The sequence below is a fragment of the Salvelinus namaycush genome, chromosome 42 (assembly GCF_016432855.1).
Source record: "Salvelinus namaycush isolate Seneca chromosome 42, SaNama_1.0, whole genome shotgun sequence".
Classification (NCBI taxonomy): domain Eukaryota; kingdom Metazoa; phylum Chordata; class Actinopteri; order Salmoniformes; family Salmonidae; genus Salvelinus; species Salvelinus namaycush.
The window spans coordinates 12,356,334-12,382,620 of record NC_052348.1 but is presented as its reverse complement, the minus strand read 5'-3'; the positions used below and the strand labels follow the sequence as shown (position 1 = coordinate 12,382,620).

The following is a 26,287-nucleotide window of genomic DNA, read 5'->3' as shown; positions in this document are numbered from 1 at the left end:
GACGAACCATTAAACAGGCAACGCTTCAATACAGGACTAAGATCGAATCCAACTACACCTCTCTGATGCTCGTCAGATGTGGCAGGTCTTGCAAACTATCAAGGATTACAAAGGGAAACCCAGCCGCGAGTTGCCCAGTGTTGCCCAGCCTACAAGCTAAATGCCTTCTATGTTTGCTTCGAGGCTAGCACCACTGAACCATACATGAGAGCACCAGCTGTTCCGGATGGCTGTGTGATCATGCTCTCCGTAGCCTATGTGAGTAAGACCTTTAAACAGGTTAACATTCACAGACGGATTACCAGGACTCAGAGCATGCGCTGACCAGCTGGCAAGTGTCGTCCCTGATATTTTCAACCTCTCCCTGACCCAGTCTGTAATGCCTACATGTTTCAAGCAGACCACCATAGTCCCTGTGCCCAAGAAGGCCAAGGTAACCTGTCTAAATTACTATCACCCCATAGCACTCACATCTGTAGCCATGAAATGCTTTGAAAGGCTGGTCAAGGCTCACATCAACACCATCATCCCAGACACCCTGGACCCACTCCAATTATCATACTTCCCCGACAGATCCACAGATGACGCAATCTCTATTGCACTCCATACTGCCCTTTCCCACCTGGACAAAAGGAACACCTACGTGAGTATGCTGTTCATTGACTACAGGAAACAGAGGGCCGAGAACGCCCCCATTCACATCAACTACCTCGTACCCCTGCACATTGACTTGGTACCGGTATTCCTTGTATATTGTCTCGTTATTTTATTGTTTCCTTTTACATTTTTATTATGATTTCCTTTTACATGTTTTATACATTTGTCTTACTTTTTAACTCTGCATTGTTAGGAAAGGGCTCGTAAGTAAGCATTTCACGGTAAAGTGTACACCTGTTGTTTTTGGCGCATGTGACAAATACAATTTGATTTGATCATTTGACATGGCTATCTAACACACAGAAAAAGGACATGTTTAGGGGCTAATTGAGCAAGTAAACAAAGCAGCAGTTGTTCCACAGAAATCGCAGCAGTTTCCCATGAGGTAAACAGTCTACAGATTCCTACTGTGTATCCCATTTGGAATTGAATGAGCCTAAAATAAGACTGAATAGGCTTGGGTGATAACACTCTTAACCAACCTCATGTGGCCAACTCTGCTGCCTGCTTTCTGCACAAACAGCTGCACACACACACACACACACACACACACACACACACACACACACACACACACACACACACACACACACACACACACACACACACACACACACACACACACACACACACACACACACAAACACACAGATCTTCAGCTGTTATATGTTAACTCTTCCCAGCCCTCCCGGGCACGCTCAGAGTGGAATGATATCATTTCTGATCCGATAACCCAGGAGACCTAATCCGGTTTCATAGGGATACATATATTGACTGTTTGTAAATATCATCAAATGAAGATAATTCAATAGGAGTTGACTGTAGTTCCTCAGTTGACTGCTGAAAAAACACCTACCGACTGCCTTGTTGGTGCTTGCCTGCCTCCTCGGAGAGAGAGTGTGTGTGTGTGTGTGTGTGTGTGTGTGTGTGTGTGTGTGTGTGTGTGTGTGTGTGTGTGTGTGTGTGTGTGTGTGTGTGTGTGTGTGTGTGTGTGTGTGTGTGTGTGTGTGTGTGTGTGTGTGTGTGTGTGTGCCCGTGCATGTTTGTGTGTGTGAGATTTAGCCCAGCGCCTCATGCTACACGCAGAAATGAAAAGCGCATTATGAGTTTTTGTTGATTTTCCCCAGCTAAAACACAGCATAAAGGGCTGTTATGGGAGAAGTATATAGTTTGTGAGGTTTTTATGATTTTCAGTCATCTTAGGCCACAAACTACATGCTGAGCAATTTAACCTTATTTGTTTCTGACTGAATCATACATTTCTATTTAAAACTATAAATATTTCACAGGTAATTATCTAGAAGCTCCAAAAATGGAGTCATTCGTAAACACCAGTTTACGACTTCCTTTTAAACTTTACTGGTGTTTTTTTTAGACTGACTGGTCTGGTGTCACCTCTCTCTGGGTGAGTATGTTTTGGGTTTGAGCTACTTTGTTGCTAGCTCAGCATTTTCTCCTGGAGGTTATTCCTCTGAGACTATACGGAGACTGGTGTGAGTTAGCCTAGCGCCAGGGCGCTAACTTAACTTAGCATTGAGGTTTCAACCCGCTAATGGAGGGGTTGTGTTTTGCACACAACCAAAATGGCCGACAATTATCTTTAAAGGCCATATCTTCTGACCAGGCATACTTCTGTCACAAACAACTGTACTACTATAGACAGAAAAACAGATTATAAACAGAAGCTCTTTAAAATGCATTTCACACTTTCTTTAAGACTTTACTTTACACTGTGTCCCATTTGGAGTCTGAGGACATAGAAGGGAGGGTTCCTCAGACTTCAACAGGAGGCACACTAGTAAGCACCCAAACCCAGACCCAAACGGAAAGGCGTATCATACTTTTCCTACCTTCTACGGCTCTCTTGAAGAAGACCTTGCAGCTGCCGCATGTAACAACCCCGTAGTGACATCCCGATGCCTCGTCCCCGCAAACCAGACACACTTTGGCTGTGGACGACGGGTGTCTCAGCGACGCGCTGAAACAAAAGCACAGAGACGACACAGTTTAGCCTTTAAAGCTGCCAAAGTAATTGTTATCCAACAACATCAGAAACGGAGGCCTCTGAGATGCTGTGAAACATTCACATTTTTTACTACGTAAACAGTACATTAGCTGCACAATGTGGCTAACCATACGGATCCCTGCCAACTGACAGAAAAGAGAAAGGACTTTGCACTTGTCAGATTTACTGCAGCGAGTTGGAAATGACGCTGACAGAAACACAGAGGAGATGTCTTTAGCAGGCTAAGAAAAACAAAGGACAGACAAGAGGCTGTGAGGAGGGGTGTGTGTGTTTTTGTCTGTTTGTGTCTGTGTGTGTGTGTGCGTGCGTGCGTGCGTGCGTGCGTGCGTGCGTGCGTGCGTGCGTATTCGTGCAAAATAACAGCAAGACTGTGGAGTTGATTTGGCCCAGATGACAGAGTACAGGCTAAATACAGAAACACTACAGTCGAAAGGCAGAAACTGTTAGCAGATGTTACACTAGGCTGACCTAACAATATCTCCCCTTCAACTACCTATCGCTGATGTCTAAGGTCAACTTTGAGACAACTGTTTCCTAAATAATGGATTCTAAGATATGTAGGCTATAGGTCTGACCTACGCCGTTGTCCACGTGTGGAGAGATATGTCAAACCAATGTAGATAGACTATCAGCCAAGTTGATAATGGGACAGCTCCCACTATGGACTGACCTGGCTGCAGAGTTCACATCCTGTTATGTCACTGAGTCTTGCTCCATAGTTAATGATTCTCCAGGTGGTAATCAGGGGGCGAGGACTTAACTTGTTATTGATGACACGGATAGGTCGAACACTTAATCACACACACACACACACACACACACACACACACACACACACACACACACACACACACACACACACACACACACAGAGGTATATAGGTGGATCGCTTAGTCACTGGGCTCAGGGCATTGTAGGCCACTTATGTACGTGTTGATGTGATGACACATCACACAAGTTTGCTCAATCATGTTGTTCTCCATATCTATGTTGTGAGTCATGCTATGGCTTACGGGGTCACTATGGCTTCCGGGGTCACTATGGCTTACGGGGACATTTTCTAATAATATGCTAGACGAGTTCACCTATGCCTTAGTTCAACTTAACCAGAGCGTACTGGGGTTATGCAAGAAATACTGAGTGACGACTCAATATTGTACTGTGTAGCCAGTGTCATTGGTCAATTGGCCTGCTGTACTTAGGCAAGGTCGAAAATGAGGCTTTGATAAGATATGGCTACGCCGTTACGGTAGATAAGTTCAAATCTACACTGTTAGTTACACGCACCATCAAATACATCTCTCTGAGCACTGAGAGATAGAGAGAGGAAGGGAAGTATACATTTAGCCCAAACATTTACAAAACGGACCAGGCCTGGGTGCTCCAAATAGTTTCGCTGAATCAGCAGAGATCAGATGAAATCGTTGGGTGAAACCTGACATAGTTTTCGGGGCAGGAACTCGGCAGCGGCACAGTGATGTCCTGTGGAAAGGTTTGAAAGTGACCCTTTCAAATGATGCACATGGCATCAGCCTAAATTGCGGGAGTAAACTCTGGAGCAGTTGTGAATACACTGTGTACAGTGGGTAACATATTGAAGGCTTGTTTCTCAGGGCGTGCCATTCATTAATGCCAGTTATTAATGTCTACTCCAGATATTGAGTCAGCCATTACCAAATGCAGTCTATGTAGAGAGAGAGATGAAAAAACCAGACAGAGCACAGCGCTGTTATTGACAAGAAGGCTTATTATTCCCGGGGTATTTTAAGTGTTTAATGTAGGCTACAGTACTGTGGAGTAAAAGTTGTACATGGTAAAAATATATGTTTAGTCTATAATACACATTTTTGCTGATTTACACAAAAATAACCTATGCACACAAACACACATGCATAGAAACACACACACACACCCTACCCCCCACCAAAACAACAAAAACAAGGAGATAGGTACAGAAACAGGACACGTCGTCTCAAGACATTAAAAACGACCTCCCTCCAGCCCCCCTCCTTCCATCTAATTACCTCTCTCGTCTCAATCAATAACACACAAGGTGATTGTCTGGTTAGCATTCTACCGACATCCTTCATCAAACGAGCTGTCTTCTCTCACAGACACACACACACACACTCAGGCACACACACTGGCTCTACCACACACACCTCCTGCCAGGGCTTGCTGGAGGGGGTAAACCAACAGCGGCAAGCAGATAGGATCAGGAGCGCTGATCTAATTCAACCTTCACCATCTACACACACATTCAATTTCTTAGCGCGCTTAGAGGAGTCTATCGAGGTGTGTGTGTGTGTGTGTGTGTGTGTGTGTGTGTGTGTGTGTGTGTGTGTGTGTGTGTGTGTGTGTGTGTGTGTGTGTGTGTGTGTGTGTGTGTGTGTGTGGGTGTGTGTGGGTGTGTGTGGGTGTGTGTATGGGTGTGTGTATGGGTGTGTGTACGGGTGTGTGTACGGGTGTGGGTACGGGTGTCTGTGTGTGTACGGGTGTGTGTGTGTGTACGGGTGTGTGTGTGTGTACGGGTGTGTATGTGTAGGTGGTTCTATTTATGATCAGCCTGCTAAGCAGACCTCATTTCTCACAAACCCAGTCATCTTTCCAACACCAAAATGCATTGACTGGACTCTGTAATATCAGCAAAACGATGCAGAGATGCGTGGTGAATACAGGGCCAGTAAGCCAGTTGCCTTGCCACGTCACAATAAACTCATCCACCCACCCCCCCCCCTCCCCCCCGCCCCTGCCTCGCTGCTGGCCGGTCCCCGACAAGGTGACTTCCCCTCCCTGGGAGGAGTTATGTAGGTCATCCCGACTCCTGCTTATGAAACAAGCAGACAGACAGCGGGCCAAGGCTGGCTGCAGTGACTGTGCACACACACAGCTCCAACAGAACTGTAGTATAGTGAAGGAAGACAACACCCAGCCCAGTCAGGAGTCAGGATAAAGAACTTACATAGGCTACATACAGACACCCTATTCCCTATGGGCTATCTCTGCATACCTGTTGCTGGAATGTTTTTTACATGAACCTACCAACAACAAACATTCTGGAATCTAATACTTGTTAGTTGGTATATCTTTATTTCAATAGCATATTTCTACTGTACAGTTAAACTGTTAAACCTCAAATCTAATGACACAACCTTAAAATCGGTAAATTCATTGCATTTTTAACCTTTATCAAAATGAAAAGAAACCAATAAATACATTTGCTCAATAAAATTGTATTTTTCAAATTGGCTTTCTCAAAAACATTTGTATATTTTCCCATTCAATAATCTGTACTCTAAATTTTTTTACATTTTGGCGACCCCACTGCAGTTCCCCCGCGACCCCGACTTTGCACGGCACTGCTCTATGGAGAAACAGAGACAGTTGTCCATTTGTATGAAGAGCTCTATTGTACTTTCACCAGAATCAACGTAACCACAGCTCTCTCCAGTAATGTCTGTTTATTGCAATGAGCTCAACCTCTTTTCATACTACAGCCAGATATTAGTGTCATCCTTCCATCTGTTCCTGGCCCAAACCGTGCCAACACCCAAATGTGCTTTATAAGGCTGCAGCAACAAACTAACACTAATAATCAGCCATTTTATATGTTTCGCCGAGTACGAGTTGATGAACAGAATCACTTGTTTGGTCTGTGAAAATGATATTCGGGTGTTGTTGGTGATGTTCTGAACATGAAGTATGCTATCAACCCTTGCAGTTAGCATAAGTATATAACGCAACATTCAACCAGCACTCTGCGATGAATCAGAATCAACAATGTCAATATCTACCAATTTTTCAGTTCAACTCTTTATACATGGAGTATACCAAACATTAGGAACACCTTCATAATATTGAGTTTCACCCCCCCCATTTTCCCCCCGGAACAGCTTCAATTCGTCGGGGCATGGACTCTACAAGGTGTCGAAAGCGTTCCACAGGGATGCTGTCCCATGTTGACTCCAATGCTTCCCACTGTTGTGTCAACTTGGCTGAATGTCCTTTGGGTGGTGGACCATTCTTGATACACAAGGGAAACTGTTGAGCATTAAAAACCCAGCAGCGTTGCAGTTCTTGACACAAACCGGTGTGCCTGGCACCTACTACCATACCCCATTCATAGGCACTTAAATATTTTGTCTTACCCATTCACCCTCTGAATGGCACACATACACAATCCATGTCTCAATTGTCTCCAGGCTTAAACATCCTTCTTTAACCTGTCTCCTCCCCTTCATCTATACTGATTGAAGTGGATTTAACAAGTGACATCAATAAGGGATCATAGCTTTCACCTGGATTTACCTGGTCAATTTATGTCAATTGGTGTCCTTAACGTTTTGTATACTCAGTTTATATGACTTACTTCGTTTATAATGCATTAGCATAATGACTCTAAGTCTAGCTAGCATGCTAGCTGTTCCAATAGGCGACTCCCTAAAAAAACACACCACTTCAATACAGCTATGACAGGAAATGATTTTTCATAGTAGGTTAGGAGAGCATTTTCCCTAACCTTAATCCTAATCCTTTTCCTAACTTTAACCTAATTCTCCTAATCTGCTACATACATTCTCCTAATCTGCTACAAAAAAGTAACTTCCGGTCGTAGCTGTATCAAAGTGGTGTGTTTTAAGGGAATCTCGTTCCCATAGACTTCCAGTCATTGCGCTAAAGCTAGTTAGCAATTGCGCTAAAGCTAGTGAACAATTGCGCTAAAGCTAGTTAGCAACTTCAAACTGCAAGCAGATACATAAAAACAGTATCCACGAGTTCATCTGACTCTGGGGAAGTAGATAAAGGGCCTCATTGCCAAAATCCCAAACTATCCCTTTAAGAGCCCAATGTTCTACCACCACCAGACACATGCAAAAGCAGGTGATATATCTAGCCTCAAGATACACGTCTAAAAAGGAGCTCTTATTCTTTTCACTCTTGACCCCAGTCTCTTTTAATATATTTCTTTACAAAAAGTCCCAGGGAAGCATTTTCATTGTTTGTAGTCTACCTTTAATCTTCAAACAATAACACAGGCGATACAATAACAGTTTATTTCATCGCACAAATCTCTCGTCAGAAAAACTTGAGCAAACAACCTTTATTTCTCGCTCCATATGAATCCCTAAAATATCTATGGGATTGATTCCCGCAGCAATATCTCACTAGAGACTCTATTTTGTCTCAGGGGACTATGATAATGGGAAAACTAGATAAGGCCCGGCGATGTGATTGTGGGTGTGAAGCCAGAAAAGAGCCACTCACTGACTGTGCGGCGAATGCGTTATTGGGCAACAACAGGACAGATGTTGGAGCTCAAACTAGACACCAGGCTAATTTGGATGTCACACTGGGATAACACTGAGAATACTCAGAATGCTTCAAATATCTGGACACTTTCTCAGCTGTGTAAGGAATGCTTTGTCAGCATGAGTTAAGTTAGTGAAGATTGGTGATTTAGCTAAAGTTAATGGTGGTGGTATTAGGGGGAAAGGCAGGGATCCACATAGAAAGATATTATTGGAGATTATTTATCGCTATGGATGATAAACAGCCTATTGGATATCCTACAATAATTGTCTGTCGATACAAATGTTTTTTTTAATATGTATTTTATTTATTCACTACAAATCTGTCTTAGTGTGTCAGTTGCCTCTGTATTTTGCCCGGCTAGAGAGAGAAAGGGTTAGTTTGTTTTTATCTCAACACTGTCAGTTAGCCTCCAAGACCAGAACACAGGTCAGGAAAGGAGAGTGCCCTTGGGGTCAGATGAACGCTGAAATGAGGTTGGATGTCGGATGGTTACCGTGGAAACTGAACAGAAAATAACAAGGTATCTGCCGTCATTGACAAAGTAACGGGAGGCATTCTCAGAAGGTTACTTGTGTAAACGCATTACGTGGGTGATTTTAGATGTCATCGCTGTGACCATTAAGGCAGAATCCATGTGAGGGAATCAAACCCGTTGACCCCGATAAGTACATTAACATTACATATCACGTAAACAACCTGGATAACCTCACAAGGGCTCTGTTGGATAGAAGACAAAGATGTCATCAGGCATGCACTATACTGCTCTCTTTCTATCTCTCCGGCTGTCACTCACATCTGCACTACACACACAGTGCACATAAAGGATGGGGGTCATGGAAGTGTGTGTGTGTGTGTGTGTGTGTGTGTGTGTGTGTGTGTGTGTGTGTGTGTGTGTGTGTGTGTGTGTGTGTGTGTGTGTGTGTGTGTGTGTGTGTGTGTGTGTGTGTGTGTGTGTGTGTGTGTGTGTGTTTCAAGTTTTAATGTCACGTGCACAAGTACAGTGAAATGCCTTTCTTGCAAACTCCAAACCCAACAATGCAGTAATCAATATTAATGTAGCACTACAAATAACAAGGTAGAACAAAAACACACGAGAAACTACATGCAGAGTCAGTTCCAATACCATATTTACAATGTGCAGGGATACTGGAGTGATAGAGGTACAGTAGATATGTATATGGGTAAGGTGACTAGGCGCGCATGTGTGTGTGTGTAGGCTTACCTTGGGTACATAGACAGCGATTTAGTCACTGAGTCATTCCACTTAGCTATACTGTATTACAGGGGTCAGACAAGAGCCATAGCCTCACTGAACCCACAGTCTTGAAAGAGAAGTACCCTTGACTTGTGCAAACAATAGCGCTACAGTACAGTAACCTGCTATGGTCTAGAGTACACTATTTATATAATCCACACCTCGAAATGTAGAAAAAGATTATGTAAAACAAACAGAGAGAGGGATAAAGAACGGATAAAACGAGTTATGTAACTTGTAGTCAGACAGCCTAAACATTAGGACACCCACTCACCACCTCCCAACGAGACACAGAGGTCTATTGAGGTGGAATTAGAGACTGTTGTTAGGGAGCTACTTTACTTCAGCCTCTGTGAAGGTGACCCTAGCATAAGGCCTGTTTGGAGAGTACCTGAGCACACAGAAATCTGATATGTGTATCCCTACGCCAGACTTCTGTTACAGTGATACTATGGTTACAGTACTGTACACTGGCCACTGTGGTTGCACAGGTGGTAAAAGGTTAACTGTGGCCAAAGCTGCTTTCTATGGGTTCTGATGCTTCTAGCCTTGAGTTGCATTTTTGACAACATATCTACAGTTTTTCACTTTTGAATGTGTATAGATTAAGGCAGCCCCCCGCACCTCTCTGATTCAGAGGGGTTGGGTTAAATGCAGAAGACACATTTCAGTTGAATACATTCAGTTGGACAACTGACTAGGTATCCCCCTTTCCCTTTCCTTTTTTTTGTATTGCTTACTGGGTATTGTCCAATGAATTCTGTAACCACTCCCTCTTCAAATCATGGCCTTTGATGGACTGTCGTTTCTCTTTACTTAATTGAGCTGTCTACCAAATAGGGCTATTTCTGTATACCACCCCTACCTTGTCACAACACAACTGATTGGCTCAAATGCATTAAGAAGGAAAGCAATTCCACAAATTAACATTTAAGAAGGCACACCTGTTAATTGAAATACATTCCAATCTAAAATATAAATATTTGTTTAACACTTTTTTGGTTACTACATGATTCCATATGTGTTATTTCATAGTTCTGATGACTTCACTATTATTCTACAATGTAGAAAATAATAAAAAATAAATAAAAACCCTTGAATGAGTAGGTGTTCTAAAACTTTTGACCGGTAGTGTACAAAGTGAGGCATATCTGGGATTCTGGGTATTTCATTAAAAAAAAAAAATCTTGCGCAACAGAACATGAATTGACTGTCCGATTGTATCTGGGCTGTGATTGCATTCCTTATTGTATCTTATCTGTTTTTGTGCTGTCTCCTCACCACATAAACTGTCCCTGACCCTCCTGATAACAACAACAGATCTACATTCTCTCTCTCTCTCTCTCTCTCTCTCTCTCTCTCTCTCTCTCTCTCTCTCTCTCTCTCTCTCTCTCTCTCTCTCTCATAAGAGAAGAGAAGAGAGAGAAAGAGAGAGAGAGAGAGAGCCTGGAGAGGAGGAGGATGAAACATTTTAGACTAGGCATGCAGAATTCTGCAAAACTATCCTCTGTGTACAACGTAAAACACCAAATAATGCGTGCAGAGCAGAATTAGGCCCGATACCCGCTAATTATCAAAATCCAGAAACAACCACCAACCACCTAAAAGGAAGCAATTCCCAAACCTTCCATAACAAAGCCATCACCTACAGAGAAATAAACCTGGAGAAAAGCCTCCTAAGCAAGCTGGTCCTGGGGCTCTGTTCACAAACACAAACAGACCCCTCAGGGCCCCAGGACAGCAACACAATTAGACACAACCAAATCATGAGAAAACAAAAAGATAATTACTTGACACATTGAAAAGAATTTACCAAAAAAACTGAGCAAACTAGAATGCTATTTGGCCCTAAACAGAGAGTACACAGTGGCAGAATACCTGATCACTATGACTGACCCAAAATGAAGGAAATCTTTGACTATGTACAGACTCAGTGAGCATAGCCTTGCTATTGAGAAAGGCCGCCGAAGGCAGACCTGGCTCTCAAGAGAAGACAGGCTGTGCACACTGCCCACACATGAGGTGGAAACTGAGATGCACTTCCTAACCTCCTGCCAAATGTATGACCATATTAGAGACACATATTTCCCTCAGATTACACAGACCCACAAAGAATTCGAAAACAAATCCAATTTTGATAAACTCCTATATCTACTGGGTGAAATACCACAGTGTGTCATCACAGCAGCAAGATTTGTGACGTGTTGCCACAAAAAAAGGGCAACCAGTGAAGAACAAACACCATTGTAAATACAACCTATATTTATGTTTATTTATTTTCCCTTTCGTACTTTAACTATTTGCACATCATTACAACACTGTATATATACATACTATGACATTTGAAATGTATTTATTCTTTTGGAACTTTTGCAAGTGTAATGTTTACTGGACATGTTTTATTGTTTATTTCACTTTTGTTTATTATCTATTTCACTTGCTTTGGCAATGTAAACATACGTTTCCCATGCCAATAAAGCCCTTAAATATAATTAAAATACAAAAATAAAATATTTGAATTGAAAGAGAGAGAGAGACTGCCATTGAGGCAGCCTACATTATAAGGGCTTCCTCTGTACTGTAGGTGAAAGATGCATGCTATCATGCAGATCTATGTACATACATACTGTACATTATATCTCTCCTCACCCCCGCCCTAATGGCTAGCAAAACAGCCCAACCATATCCACAGGTCTAACTGCACCTCGCCTAGGGTATCTCCTGACATATAGCTGAGAATAGTCCGTTTTATGGCAAGTTAAAGGGATACTTCAGGATGTTGGCAACGAGGCCCCTTATCTACTTTCCCAGAGTCAGACGAAGTAGTGGATACCCTTTTTATGTCTCTGTGTCCATAGCGTTAACGCAATGAATGCAAGTCTTTGGGTATGCTAGTATGCTTGTATTTCACAACACAGTATCCCATTCCCGACCGAGAACTTTGACCTTACCTTAAATAACCTAGAATACCAGGTGAAAGGTTAGTAGAGACATAGAGCTGACCTGGTATAACCCTCCTTTAAGCTAGAACCTTGACATCTAGTGATTAAAACTAAGCCTGAGGACAAAGTAATCCATTATGGAACTTACATTTAGCCTCCATCACTCACTGTCACACCTATAGGCCTTGGTCAAATGTAGTGCACTATATATGGTATAATATGGGGTGCCATTTCAGATGCAGCACTGACTGTAACTAATTGCCTGAGATAATGAAACCATCTAAGAATGTTCGTGTGAATCTCCACAGCGATGTGAGTGACAGGCTGTTATTATCTCAGTGGGAAGGAACTAACTCCTGGCTGGAAACTCCCATAATTCCCGGTTGTCAACATCAGAGAATCTAGAGAGACAGAAGTAGTAATAAAATCCATCGGCCTCAGTCATGTGATACGGCTTTGAATGATCTGCAGTCTAGCCTAGCGCACAAACTATGTCTCTGTACTACACTCGTAGGAATAAAGGTGCCAAGTAGAATAATATAGGCTTCTTTGGTTTGTCCGCATATGGGAACCCTTTTTGGTGCCAGGTAGAACCCTTTGCAGAGGGGTTTTCATAGAACCACCTGTAAATGGTTCTACTATTTTACCGGTGACTACCTCATTTTTACATGAGGTGACTACCTCATGAAGCTGGTTGAGAGAATGCCAAGAGTGTGCAAAGCTGTCATCAAGGCAAAGGGCTACTTTGAAGAATCTCAAATATGAAATATATTTTGATTTTCAGTGGTAGTACTTTAAGTAGTACTTTAAAGTACTACTTAAGTAGTTTTTGTGGTATCTGTACTTTACTATTTATATTTTGGGCAACTTTTACTTTTACTTCACTACATTCCTAAATAAAATGTACTCTATACATTTTCCCTGACACCCAAAAGTACTTGTTACATTTTGACAGGACATCCCTGGTCATCTCTACTGCCTCTGATCTGGCTGACTCACTAAACACACATGCTTTGTTTGTAAATTCATGTCAGAGTGTTGTAGTGTGCCCCTGGCTATCCGTAAGTTAAAAAAAACTATTAAAAAGCAATACATTTGCTGTCTGGTTTGCATAATATAAGGAATTAGAATACTTTCATTTTCCTTTTGATACTTAAGTACAGTTTAGCAATTGCATTTACTTTTGATACTTAAGTATATTTAAAACCAAGTACTTTTAGAGTTTTACACAAGTAGTATTTTACTTTTATTTGAGTCAATTTCTATTAAGGTATCTTTGCTTTTACTCAAGTATGACTTTTGAGTACTTTTCCATCACTGTTGATTTGTATAACACTTCCAACAATTGGAACTTTTAATCACCTGCTACCTGCATTCAGAATGACTGCCCGGATAGGCAAGACTGAGTAATGACACTACCTAAATAATCTAAACTGGAACAACCATCTCAGTAACGGGTGCAATAAATCCAACTACTAATAGATTGGATTAGTTTAGGAAAATGAATGTAATTTATCTTTGTGTAGCATAAGATTAATCAACCAATCAATGTACATGCAAAAACACATATATTGAAACAAAGATTTTTGAAAATCAACATCCAATACAGAATGCTGGGAAATATGATAATGATGGGTGTGGTTTTGAGTGTTTTACTTTACACATAGTAAAAATGACACAATCACACTCAACTCTGGTTATTAACACCAACACTGTGATTATTTTACACCACTGAGTGTTAAGTTAATTTAACTTCTGAATCAACACTAGAAATGTTACACTTAAAAATCAACACATGGTAATATTGGCCAATTGGTTGTGTACCAAACAATACAGGTTCAATTTAAATAAAACATTTAAAAAAGAAATACAATACACTGCTAGTTCACTCATACTCCCTTCTATTCTCCTACTCTGTGCTCAATAAAATCACAGAAAATACTACTTTTAAAGAAAGAAATCATGGCAAAGATATATGTCAGTACTGTATGTAAAATGATGAAAGAAATACCAGATACATGCACAAATATCCCATATAGGTACATACATTTTTAAATTCTCACACATATCTTTTTAAATTGATCAGATCACTCAAACTCCTGATGTTAAAGTGTTAACACTGAGGTATATTATTCTTTTTAAAAAATTGGCATTGTTGTTTGCTGTTTTCTTCTGTCTTTCCTTTTTTTTCTCTTTAGTTCATTCTCTTGGTTGTTGGTGCATTGGGGGGTTCTTGGGGGAGTGGAATTAATTGTATTTTTTCTTTTTTTTCTTCTGGGGGGGGCTGTGGGAGGGGTCTTGAATGGTTGAGGGACAGCTATTGGGGAACTGTGGGGGGATTTTGGAGGGTTCGGGTTTCACAAGATTGTGATCATGAAAAAGGAAACTATGACATATATTTTATATCACGATCACGCACACGCACCCTCACACATAAGGATGGCTCTGTTGCGGAAAGACTGATACATGTTTGATAGTGTCTTGATGCTGTATTGTTTGTCCTTCATGTTCTAATACTTTAATGTTACCCCTTCCTTGTGTTTTTTTGTAATAAATAATTAAAACATTTAAAAAACACTGAGATAAACACTAATGCTCAGACACTATTAGAAAAAGAGAATAAAATACAATACAAAAGCGTATTCAGATTCAGAAGAGTAGAACCCTTCTTGCCTTCCAAAGAATCATCAAAGAACACTTTCTTCCAAAAACGATTCTTGGTATGTTAAAGGTTTTAGGTAGAACCTTTTGTCTTACAAAGAACCCCCATCTTCCAAATAGGGTTCATCAGATTAAAATAGTTCTTGGTAGACATCTTTGCTGTTGTTTTGCAACTGAATTATCTACTAGGCCGATAATGAGTAATGACTGATTCCAGTTGTACCAGCTCTGTATCTGACCAGAGAAAACCTCTTGATCAACAGTCCAAGGATGCCTCCCAAATTGCACCATTACCCAATTCCCTACATTGCACTACTTTTGATCAAAGCTCTATGGGCCCTGCCGTTTGGGACACAAACCCAAGTCTGAACCACTTTGATCTGGAGCTGAGACAATATCTGTATTGACTCGAAGAATCAAGGCCTCACAAGTCCAGTACAGCTCTCTGATCAGTTAATGAACCTCATTGTTTCTGTTTTTAGCTGCAAACTCCCAGGAACGTTGTGCTGAAAGCAGCCAGAAAATTCCCAGTAATAGGCCTACTTAACACAGTCAGCAACCAGCTGGCAAGACAACTTGTTGAGAAATAAACTTACTGGGCATAGGATTGATTTCCAGGCCATGGGAAATTGTGAGATACCCCAAACAAGAAGCCTTGTCATAAACACAATGAGCTTTAAAAACAGAACAAAACATGAAATGAATACCACCAGGCAATGACTTTGATCGTATTTTCCCCCCTCAAAATAAAACCTGTACAATAGCAAGGAAAACAAGCGAACGAGTTGGCGTTAGGCGTTAAATCTAATCAAACCGAAGAAAAGGCCATGTTTTCAGCACCTTTGGGGTAACCCGGCACACTATTTACACTAATCTAGCTTAGTGACGTAGCCCATAGACATAAACAGAACCTGCTGTGTCAAAGCTGCACTGCTAAAGCCTGTTTCTCTAAGGCAACAAATCCTCTGCTTTCGGTGACACAGGTGAACTTGTGACCCTTGCCACCCTTAGCGTTTAACCTCCTACCCCCCCACCGCCCTCCTACGCCCTCCTACGCCACCCCCACCCTCCTTTGTTCGCCCTACCCCCTACCATGGTTCTCTACAGCTCCAATACCAGGCCTTGTCTGGTCGGCCCCAACAGGCCATCCAGGGTATGGACCAAAACACAGTCAGTTTAGAGTAGCTATGACAAACAGGAAAAGCAAATCTCTAAAGTGCAAGATTATCTTTTGAGGATCAGGCCCTAGCACTGACCTGAGCCATGCACCTCGACCCAGGCTAACAGCTCTCTCTCTCTCTCTCCCTCCTCCCTCTCTATTGTACTTTCCAGCAACAGTTATTTCACACTTTAACGGGCTTTGTGTCGCATCACCGAGTACAGTAGTATTGGGCCAGTAAGATGGATTGTGCACATGTAGGGAGAAAGTGTAGAGACTCAAGTGTGTGGAGAGGTCATGACCTGAGCATGCATAAATGTAAAGAGTAGGACTCTAGAAGTGCAGCTAAAAACAGATGTTGATCTAGGGCATGCAAGTAAACTATGTACCATTATTTATTTAACTGGGCAAGTCAGTTAAGAACAAATTCTTATTTATAATGACGGCCTACCCTGGACAACGCTGAGCCAATTGTGCGCCGCCCCATGAGACTCCCAATCACAGCTGGTTGTGATACAGCCTGGAATCAAACCAGGGTCAGTTGGGACACCTCTAGCACTGAGATGCAGTGCCTTCGACCGCTGCACCACTTGGGAGTCCCCTAAAGAAATTATGTTTTAATACTATACGGCGTGTCCCATTTTTCCACTGCTTCATGCTGTAGTCATGTGACTACAGTAAAAAGACCTTTGGCCAAGTGGGAAACCCAGCAACCAGCCTCCCTTATAAATTCCATCTGTACAATGACCCCTAACCTCCTCTTAAGCTTTGAAGATTGCATCTAGACTGTGTGTTTACTCTACAGCACAATAAACAATGAGCGGCCAAACTCAGGCCCAGACTGCTCCTCCTCCTGCTTGTCAGACAGCCAACTTGACCAATCTCAGTATCTTAATGAGTTAAATGTGAGAGTATGAGAGTCCCTGCAGTTCAATATAAACATTATAGCTACAGTAGCCAGATGTCCGCATACAAGTGAAAATCACTCAGCATTGATACAAAGACAAACACAGTGTTTCCTCTATATTCATTTAACTTGAACAACTAAACCAGATATAAAGTATGTAGAAAAGATAATGGCGCTATTATGAGATCATCTTTGAGAACTAACAACCACCAAAATAAAAACGACACATTCAGGGAGAATGTAAAATGTAAAAAATGGCATGGCATGGGGCCGCCATTGTTATTATGTTTGAGTTTTCTCTCAGCCCCATGGGAAAATGTGTAGATTGTAGGAAATTAGCTTTTTTCTCTCTCATCCCCATGATAAAAACGAGCATTAAGGAGGAGGCTGCACCCATTGACCCCCCCCACACAGACACACACACACGCTACGATAAAATCTGTGAGTAGGCTTCAGTCTTGCTGTTGATACACTACTATTTAATAGGCCTAGTCTTTCTTTAACATCGCCCACTTTGTGTATTGAATTGAATAGTGTATTAGTACGTTAATGGTTCAAACACATAGTCTTGGCATAACATTGTAATCTGCAGAAACGTATTTAAAGAATGACCTTCATCGTAACATGAGGATATTTAGAAAAAAAGTCTTCCTCGCTCTAAATCTGTGGGTGTTAGCTGGGCACAAAAAGCAGTAATGTAGGTAGGCTATCAATCAATCAATCAATCAAATCTATTTATAAAGCCCTTTTTACATCAGCAGATGTCACAAAGTGCTTATACAGAAACCCAGCCTAAAACCCCAAAGAGCATGCAATGCAGATGGAGACGCTCGGCTACACTGGCAGTGACGTGTTGCCAGCAACCATAGACATTAGCACAGCTGTCACATGCAATATCCATCACCCACCACCAGTCAGTGAATTCTAAATAAAAGATTGAATAGGTTTTGGAAGGAGACTGGTTGAGAGATGTCTTATGCAATGGGGATATAGCTTACTTCTAATGTACTGTATAGGTACACAATATACAGTACATATATACTGTATGTATACTCCTACAGTATAGTGCTATGCTTCAAAATATTCAGTGTGTGGGGATGTAGGTCTGTAGCCTAATTCTCTAACCTACTGTATATACATCAGAGGAGGATGGTGGGAGGACCTGTAGGAGGACAAACTCATTGTAATGGCTGGACCACATGTTTAACTCTGTTCCATTAATTCCATTCCTGTCATTACAATGAGCATGTCCTCCTATAGCTCCTCCCACCAGCCTCCAGTGATATACTTCAATATATATTCAGAGTGTGTTTGGTCCCCTCCTAGACTACAGTATAGCTACCAAGCTAGCAGATCTGCCAGTAGCGTTTATTGTATGTACAGTTACAGATGTAGGATCTTAATTTTATCATTATTTTGTTGCTGAGAATATTCCTTAAAAAAAATGCTTCTGAAGTTTGTAATTTCCACTTTGATATGTCAGACTTGATTTGCTCTAATGAAAAATGTATCAACACCTACAAAATTTTTATTATAATCCACATTTCCTGTTGCTGCAGGATTATTTTCCTGCTGTAGCAAACTGGCTCAAATTAGGATCCTACATCTGTAAGGGTTGAGCATCTCAGTAAAGTCACAGAGTATGAAACCGCAACCACAAGAAACTACAAGGCAGGCAGGCACTGCACAGGACTGCTTGCCAGCCAAGGCCCTCGTTAGCTGGCACACTGCCAGGTGGTTAGCACTAGACCAGCACATTCTGCATAGGACTGGGAGCGCTAGCTAGACTGCCTAGCACTGTTGAAGCTTTCCAGTCAGCTTCAACAGTGCTAGGCAGTCTAGCTAGCGCTCCCAGTCCTATGCAGAATGTGCTGGTCTAGTGCTAACCACCTGGCAGTGTGCCAGCTAACGAGGGCCTTGGCTGGCAAGCAGTCCTGTGCAGTGCCTGCCTGCCTTGTAGTTTCTTGTGGTTGCGGTTTCATACTCTGTGACTTTACTGAGATGCTCAACCCTTACAGATGTAGGATCCTAATTTGAGCCAGTTTGCTACAGCAGGAAAATAATCCTGCAGCAACAGGAAATGTGGATTATAATAAAAAATTTGTAGGTGTTGATACATTTTTCATTAGAGCAAATCAAGTCTGACATATCAAAGTGGAAATTACAAACTTCAGAAGCATTTTTTTTAAGGAATATTCTCAGCAACAAAATAATGATAAAATTAAGATCCTACATCTGTAACTGTACATACAATAAACGCTTTATGTAGTATTTGACTACGTTTGAATTCTAAAATGGCACCCTATTCCCTACGTAGTGCACTACTTTTGACCAGGGCCCTTGGCACTACATAGGAAATAGGGTGCTGTTTTGGATACTTTGACATGCTGAGCTATGGAATAGCTGCATTCTGGAGCCCAACAAGAAGCCCTATCCACAGACACTTATTCTCTCATCTAGGGCCAGGCAAAACTCTGTAAGCTGCTTGCACCCGTCACAACAAGGTGTCATGTGAGGCCAACCTCCACTTCAATACATGCCACTTAGCAGACGCTTTTATCCCAAGCAGTTCAACAGAAGGCCTACAGAGAGTGCATACATGTAAGTATTATGTATGTGATCCCTGCAGGAATTGATGCTCTGATGCATTGCTTACTGTGTTAAAAAAATCGCCCAAATATACATTTAGCATATGCAGTTATCACAACTTTAGCATATTTAAAGTCATGTCCAACTTCAGGTACAACTATGTCTATGTCTCGGGGCGGCAGGTAGCCTAGTGGTTAGAGTGTTGGACTAGTAACCGGAAGGTTGCAAGATCAAATCCCCGACCTGACAAGGTCAAAATCTGTCGTTCTGCCCCTGAACAAGGCAGTTCCTAGGCACCCACTGTTCCTAGGCCATCATTGAAAATAAGAATTTGTTCTTAACTGACTTGCCTAGTAAAATAAAAAATGTATAGAGAGCAATGGCAAAATGCATCCTCTTGATAAGGGGGGGCCTATTTCAAGTATAGACAGAATGGCAAACATCTTGCATGTATTATGTTTATTTTCAAGAATGCACAAATTACCATTTGACTATGAAGAATAAACATTATCTGTAGTAATCTCACAATGTATTTCTAAGATGATTCTGAGTTTGTCTCCACGTCCACTAATTTCTAAAATGGACTAGTCCGGGCACAACTATCCCTCAGAGTTTGTTGACAGGTAAGCTGTGTTGAATATTACTCCCTCGAAAAATAACAACACATCAACTGACTGGGTGTAATGACAGGTATGAATACGCAAAAATATATAATGTAAAAGGTTTTATTGCTTTAGCTAGCTCACCAGGCTAACATTAAGCTAGCTGCTTGCTAGCTGGACCACCAACTGAGATGTAGGTTTCTGCAGGCATTTTGAGTAAATGTAGTTACAGACTACTGTGCTATTGGCTACTGTACCTGTACCTGTCCTTGTCTGAACCTGTACCTTTTCTTTAGGCCTGTACCATATACCATATGTCCTGATGATGCATGAAACTCTCCTGCCTCCCATCAAATGTGCAGGTCTTTTATAAATGAGAAACATAGCTATATGATACCTCTATATGATAACTTTGTTATGTTCGTTGTACAACTCTGTGTTTGTTGGGAGAGAATAGTGCGTGACGATGTCTTCACTCTCATCACATTTTGCAGTGAAAACCCCTACAAGCCTAACAACTGACCTGACCTGTGTAGCTGCACAGCCTCTGTTATTACATGAACAAGGTCCAATCAGCCATATGAGGCTGGTAGAGTACAGTTTAAGGGAGGTCACATCTATAATACTCAAATGTAATATAATACTCTCTAATCCTGGTTCAATTGAGGATAATGGATGTAGTTGTAGACTGCCCTCCCAATTTTCTTTTTACACCTGAGTCAATAAAATAAAACAAGGCTTTCGGTGTTTCCTCTACATGCATTTAGCAGCGGCGAACCTAAATCGTGGCCGCCACTGCCCAAATGTTTTTATATATATATAATATAGATGTATGCTCCAGGAAGACCACATCCGCTAACTTTGCCACCGCAGATGAAAAAAATCCTTGGGGAAACACTGATTTCAAATTGCAATTGACTGGCTTAACCCAGGGCAACACTCATTACAAAGCACCGTTTTTTTTTGTCTTCTGAAAGGTAAACTTTGAGATTCTGACCCACCACAGTAGTACAAAGGATCCTACACAGACGTGCTACAAAATGTTAAGGAACAAGAGCATTAGGACCATACACAAACACACACAAACCCGGTTCTGCTAAAGCTAAATGTGTCCTTGCCCGATGACCTTTATCGAATTTGTGCACGTCAGCGGATTACTGGCACATATGGCCATTGGACGAACAATGCCACACCTGTTCTAGGACGCGCTGCAATCACGTCCCAGTGAAAAACAAAACCGTAATAAAAGAAAAGAAAAGCTTCACAGACAATAATAGACTATCCAGGGAACGTAATGCATTTGGTGTTGCTTTTTCCACAAGCCCAGCAGTGCTATATGTTGTTTAAAATCCTCAAATTCAGATGATATCACAGGTGGCTGGTGGCATCTTAATTGGGAAGGACAGGGTCATAGTAATGGCTCGAATGGAATGGTATTAAACACATGGAAACCATAAGTTCACTACCATTCCATCCACTCCATTCTAGCCATTATTATGAGCCGTCCTCCCGTCAGCAGCCTCCTGTGGATGATATTAATGTTCTTGTGAAACGTCTGATTCTAATCAGAACAATAATAATGCCGTCAGTCAGGCGCATGAGAAGAAGAAGCTGTGTCACATTAAAGTTGTAAGATGCTTTCTCGTTTAAACCAGTTCTACACACAATTTGGACTGTGTTATTCAAAAATACAAAGAGAAAGGTCACGGGCGGTTGTGCAACAAGGAGCATTGAAGACAGAGAAACCGTCATGGGAGGGAGACTATTCAAATGCACAGAGAGTCGATTTGGACTGTAACAGTGTGGAATACAGTGATTCACCATCAAAGTCTCTGGATTGACTCTGATCCCAGTTCCAATCACACAGTGGGTTCAGCACCCCAAACCAGGCACAGCCAGGCAGTCATGCCATGCCCGGCTGTACACCACAGACTCTCTCTGCCCCAATCATTTGGTTGGGTTTCTTTCCCACAACACAACATGAGAGAGAGAGAGAGAGACATTGTTACAACACTGTATATAGACATAATATGACATTTGAAATGTCTTTATTCTTTTGGAACTTTTGTGAGTGTAATGTTTACTGTTCATTCACTTTTGTTTATTATCTATTTCACTTGCTTTGGCAATGTAGACATATGTTTCGAGAGAGAGAGAGAGAGAGAGAGAGAGAGAGAGAGAGAGAGAGAGAGAGAGAGAGAGAGAGAGAGCCATGTGCAGTTAGCCAGTCAGAGATGCTTCAAAGACCAGGATGCTTTCTAAGAACAAACTCCCTGCCCTCTACTCACCCCCCCCCCCCTCAAAAACACACATCCCTTTCTGCATCCCTCTCTCTCCCTGCTGTCCTTCCACACAGACGACCGTTCCACGGGAGGGCAAAGCCCTAAAACTAAAACCCAGCCGGCCGTTCAAAACAAGAGGTTAGAAATAACATCAATCACAGTAACCTTGGCTCAGGTGAGAGATAGCTACCTCAGATATGGCCCCGGACCCGTCTACTGATGTATAGTTAATAAGGTGAAAAATATTTGCAGTGGCGCGAGAAGCTGTGCCCTTTCAGCCGGGCGCCCATGTCACCTTGGACCACCATTTTCTGGTGATGTCAGCAGGCAGGCAGTACAGTACAGTTGAGAGGGGGAGGGGGAGGGAGGGAGGGGGAGGGAGAGCACTTCTCTATGGGATTTACAGGTTCATTTAGGGGCTGGAGAGATGGCCAGAGATGACCAAGGTGAAGTTAGCTACAGTACATCTACCAGCAGACAGTGTTGTGGTGGTGCTTGCACCAGTATGTACACTATGCTTGAAATCCTGCTCATAAAATGTTGCTACAAGTCAGCTAAATGAGAGTAGCCTAGCTACCTAGCAGTGGAACACAGTTATGTAACCACCAGAAACAGTAATCTAGTACAACTGTCCCTCTCTGTCCCTTTCTCTCCTCTCCCCCACCCCCACCTCCTCCTCCTCCTCCTCTCCAGGCTCTCTCTCTCTCTCTCGCTATCTCACTCTCTCTCTCTCTCTGTCTCTCTATCTCACTCTCTCTCTCTCTGTCTGTCTCTGTCTCACTCTCTCTCTCTCTGTCTGTCTCTGTCTCTCTCTCTCTCTCTGTCTGTCTCTCTCTCTCACTCTCTCTCTCTCTCTGTCTCTCTCTCTCTCGCTCTCACTCTCTCTATCTCACTCTGTCTGTCTGTCTGTCTGTCTGTCTGTCTGTCTGTCTGTCTGTCTGTCTGTCTGTCTGTCTGTCTGTCTGTCTGTCTGTCTGTCTGTCTGTCTGTCTGTCTGTCTGTCTCTGTCTCTATCTCTATCTCTATCTCTCTACCTCCATCTCTGTCCCTTTCTCCTCCTTCTCCAGGCTCCCTCCTCTCCTCTCACCTCATCTGACCCCTTCCCTCTCTCTCTGTCTCTCTCCCCAGCTGATCCAAAGCAGCCCCATCATAATTCCTATCACGTCGCACTTTTAATGAATCATCACACCGACCAGGCTTTGCAGCTCAGACGCCCCAGTTCAAATAGAACGCTGCCCAACTCAAATATTCTTGGGGCCTCCGGGAATATCTCCCACTATTTTCCGTCCCAAGGAAATACTGTCAATTCATCCCCCTCTTTTTCGCTGCCGTCTTCTGCAAACAGTACGTCTCATTGTTGGAGGTGTATAAAACTCTGAAGATTAGGATAAATACATGACATCCCTCCGAGTTCACTCATAAATATTTAGGAATGATGGGAGACGGCTAGGTCTCAGGCAAGGAGGGAGGGGGAATATATATAGTGCTTTATTTGGAAGGTGTGTGTTTGCTTTGTTTAAAGTGGGAAGTGAAAATAATGTATAATTTTTACAGGAGCTGGAGACGGGCCAGGGTTCTAGATCGGTGGAGATGGATCTCTTCCTAAAAGTCCTAACAGCGCTTCACTACTGCAGTCAGTCAGTCAGTCAGTCAGTGTGGATTTCTGGCCTCTTTAATTACTCTTTGTGGGCTGGAGTTTAGTCTCAAGTGAGATTCGTTTTCAGGAGTGCTTAAATGGGAGACCGTGGGGATTTGTACGGCGAACAAAGGATTTCCTATTGAAAAGACAGGGCTTTGTACTCACGGTGGAAAAGCTGCTTGTAGCCGTGGCATTTATATATTCACAATTCTGATTCATCTTGTGAAACCCTGTTTCGCTGTTGTTAATGGAAAATAAAGCATAATTAGTTGATTGAGAGCTAGAAATACAATACTAAGACGGGGGGAGTACAACGAGGTAATGCAATCTCCCATCTGCTCTAGTACTGATCTAGGATCCTTTAAGGCCTTTAAGATCATAATGATTAGGATTATATCGACAGGGGGGACCTGATCTTAGATCAGCACTACTAAGAGGCTTTTTGAATATGGGCCCTGTGCTCTATACTACATAATGCTGTTTTGACACCAGGTATAGCACATTGGCAGCCTTTGAGGTTCGACTATACGCCCCTCTCTCTCTCTGTGTATTTTGCCCTTGGGGTCTGCCTGTCCTTAGCGACTTTTACAAGAAAGCTTGTCAAAACACCGTGTTATAGTGTAAGTAGTGCCCCGTGCTGGGATGATCCCGGGCCAAAACACACACACACACTCTCTGGTTACAGTTTAACCCCAGAGGAGGTGACACACACACACACTCCTTTGAACTGGTTTACCGCTGCTAGTCTTTAGAGAACCAATAGGTCATATTTTCCGTTGAGCACCTCCGGTCTCTACACACACAGTCTACTTCTACTAGATAAACTGCCCAGCAATGGTATATATAATCTGTTGTCTTTGGGCAACCACTACCGTCGTACGGGTTGTCACTTAGACATACATTACAGTCACTCCGGACTCAGAGCTAGGCTATGCCACCCCACAAGCATCAATACCACATAGCCTTTAACTAAATAGGTGCCAGATGTGCATTCAGGGCCCATATTCATAGTGTCTGAGAGTGCTGATCTAGGATCAGGTCCCCCGTCCATATAACATTATTCATTATGATCTAAGAGGCAAAACTACTCCTAGATTAGCGCTCATACTCTGAGAAGTTTTGTGAATACAGGCCCAGGACTCTGATTGCAATGTAGTTAAATATCTTCTGAAGTGTATCTGAAAGATTCAATAAATCAGCAACTGGCTAGACAGGTCAGATTATGAAAAAACATTATTCTTGCTTTGGCTTCCATTTTTTGGGGTCTATCTTCCACTTCTTTGCCCGGTCGATGCTTTATTTTCTGCACAGCAAGAACCAGGCAGTTAGGATACAAGGAGAAAATACATCCTATAACTCAAATAGGTTTTTGATGTATATATATTGAACTATATCCCCAGTCATCAAACTGCCATGGTTGTTTCCTAAACCACTTTCCCCTCTGCTAACACATTTTATCCCAACAAAAATATATAAATGTTTTTCAGGGTTGGGGTCTATTCCATTTCAATTCAAGAAATATACTGGAATTCCAATTTGGTTTACTTTCTGAATTGACCCCAACCCAGATTTTTATACATTGTAAAACATACAGTAAATCTAACCTCCATGACCTCTGACCTTTGCTTTGAATTCCCCCTCATGTCCTGGTATAACAGACATCACACTGCCTGCTTAGCGAGTACCGCTTCCCCCTGATTCAGCTCACACTGAGACTTGAACCCAGGACCTCTGCTTTGCTAGCACACGTCACCGCCCTCCTGAAACGCCTGACCAAGGCTAGCTATTCGGTGGTGCAAGTGGCGACACTTCAGGCTGAGGAGTAAGATTCACATTTCCCTATGTGCTACACTGGCTGTAGTAAATCCACTCTTCTGGCCAGTCCTTGCCCCCTGGTTCTCCTTTGTCCTCCTCTGTGGGGCTTGCATCCAAATGGCACCCTATTCACTACAAAGTGCACTATATAGGAAATAGGATTTCATTTTGGACGCACAAGGGACTGTCTTTTTGTAGCGCCACAGGGCCTGTGCCTGCCACCACTTCTGTACTCTACAAGGTCTTGTAAACACCACATCTTTTTTCAGCCGTTTCCTCCTCCTCCTCGTCTCTTAGTTCCTTCTGTTTGTCAAACATACACACAGTACTGTATAGAGATTTTTTTATTTTCTGGTGGCCAGACAATTTGACTCTTAATATATGGACAAATCCCTCTTCCTGTGTTCTGGTTTTGGGTAAATATGCTAGAGGTTTTTGG

The 26,287-nt window shown here is 42.3% G+C and overlaps 1 protein-coding gene across 1 annotated transcript in view; it reads right to left on the bottom strand.

The window, feature by feature from the left end:
- Positions 1-26,287, bottom strand: part of LOC120034956 (mineralocorticoid receptor-like) — a 94,664-nt gene that overhangs the window by 37,529 nt on the left and 30,848 nt on the right. The window contains exon 2 of the mRNA XM_038981673.1: positions 2,508-2,635. Coding sequence (XP_038837601.1) covers positions 2,508-2,635 — 128 coding nt within the window. The remainder of the gene's footprint in view (positions 1-2,507; positions 2,636-26,287) is intronic.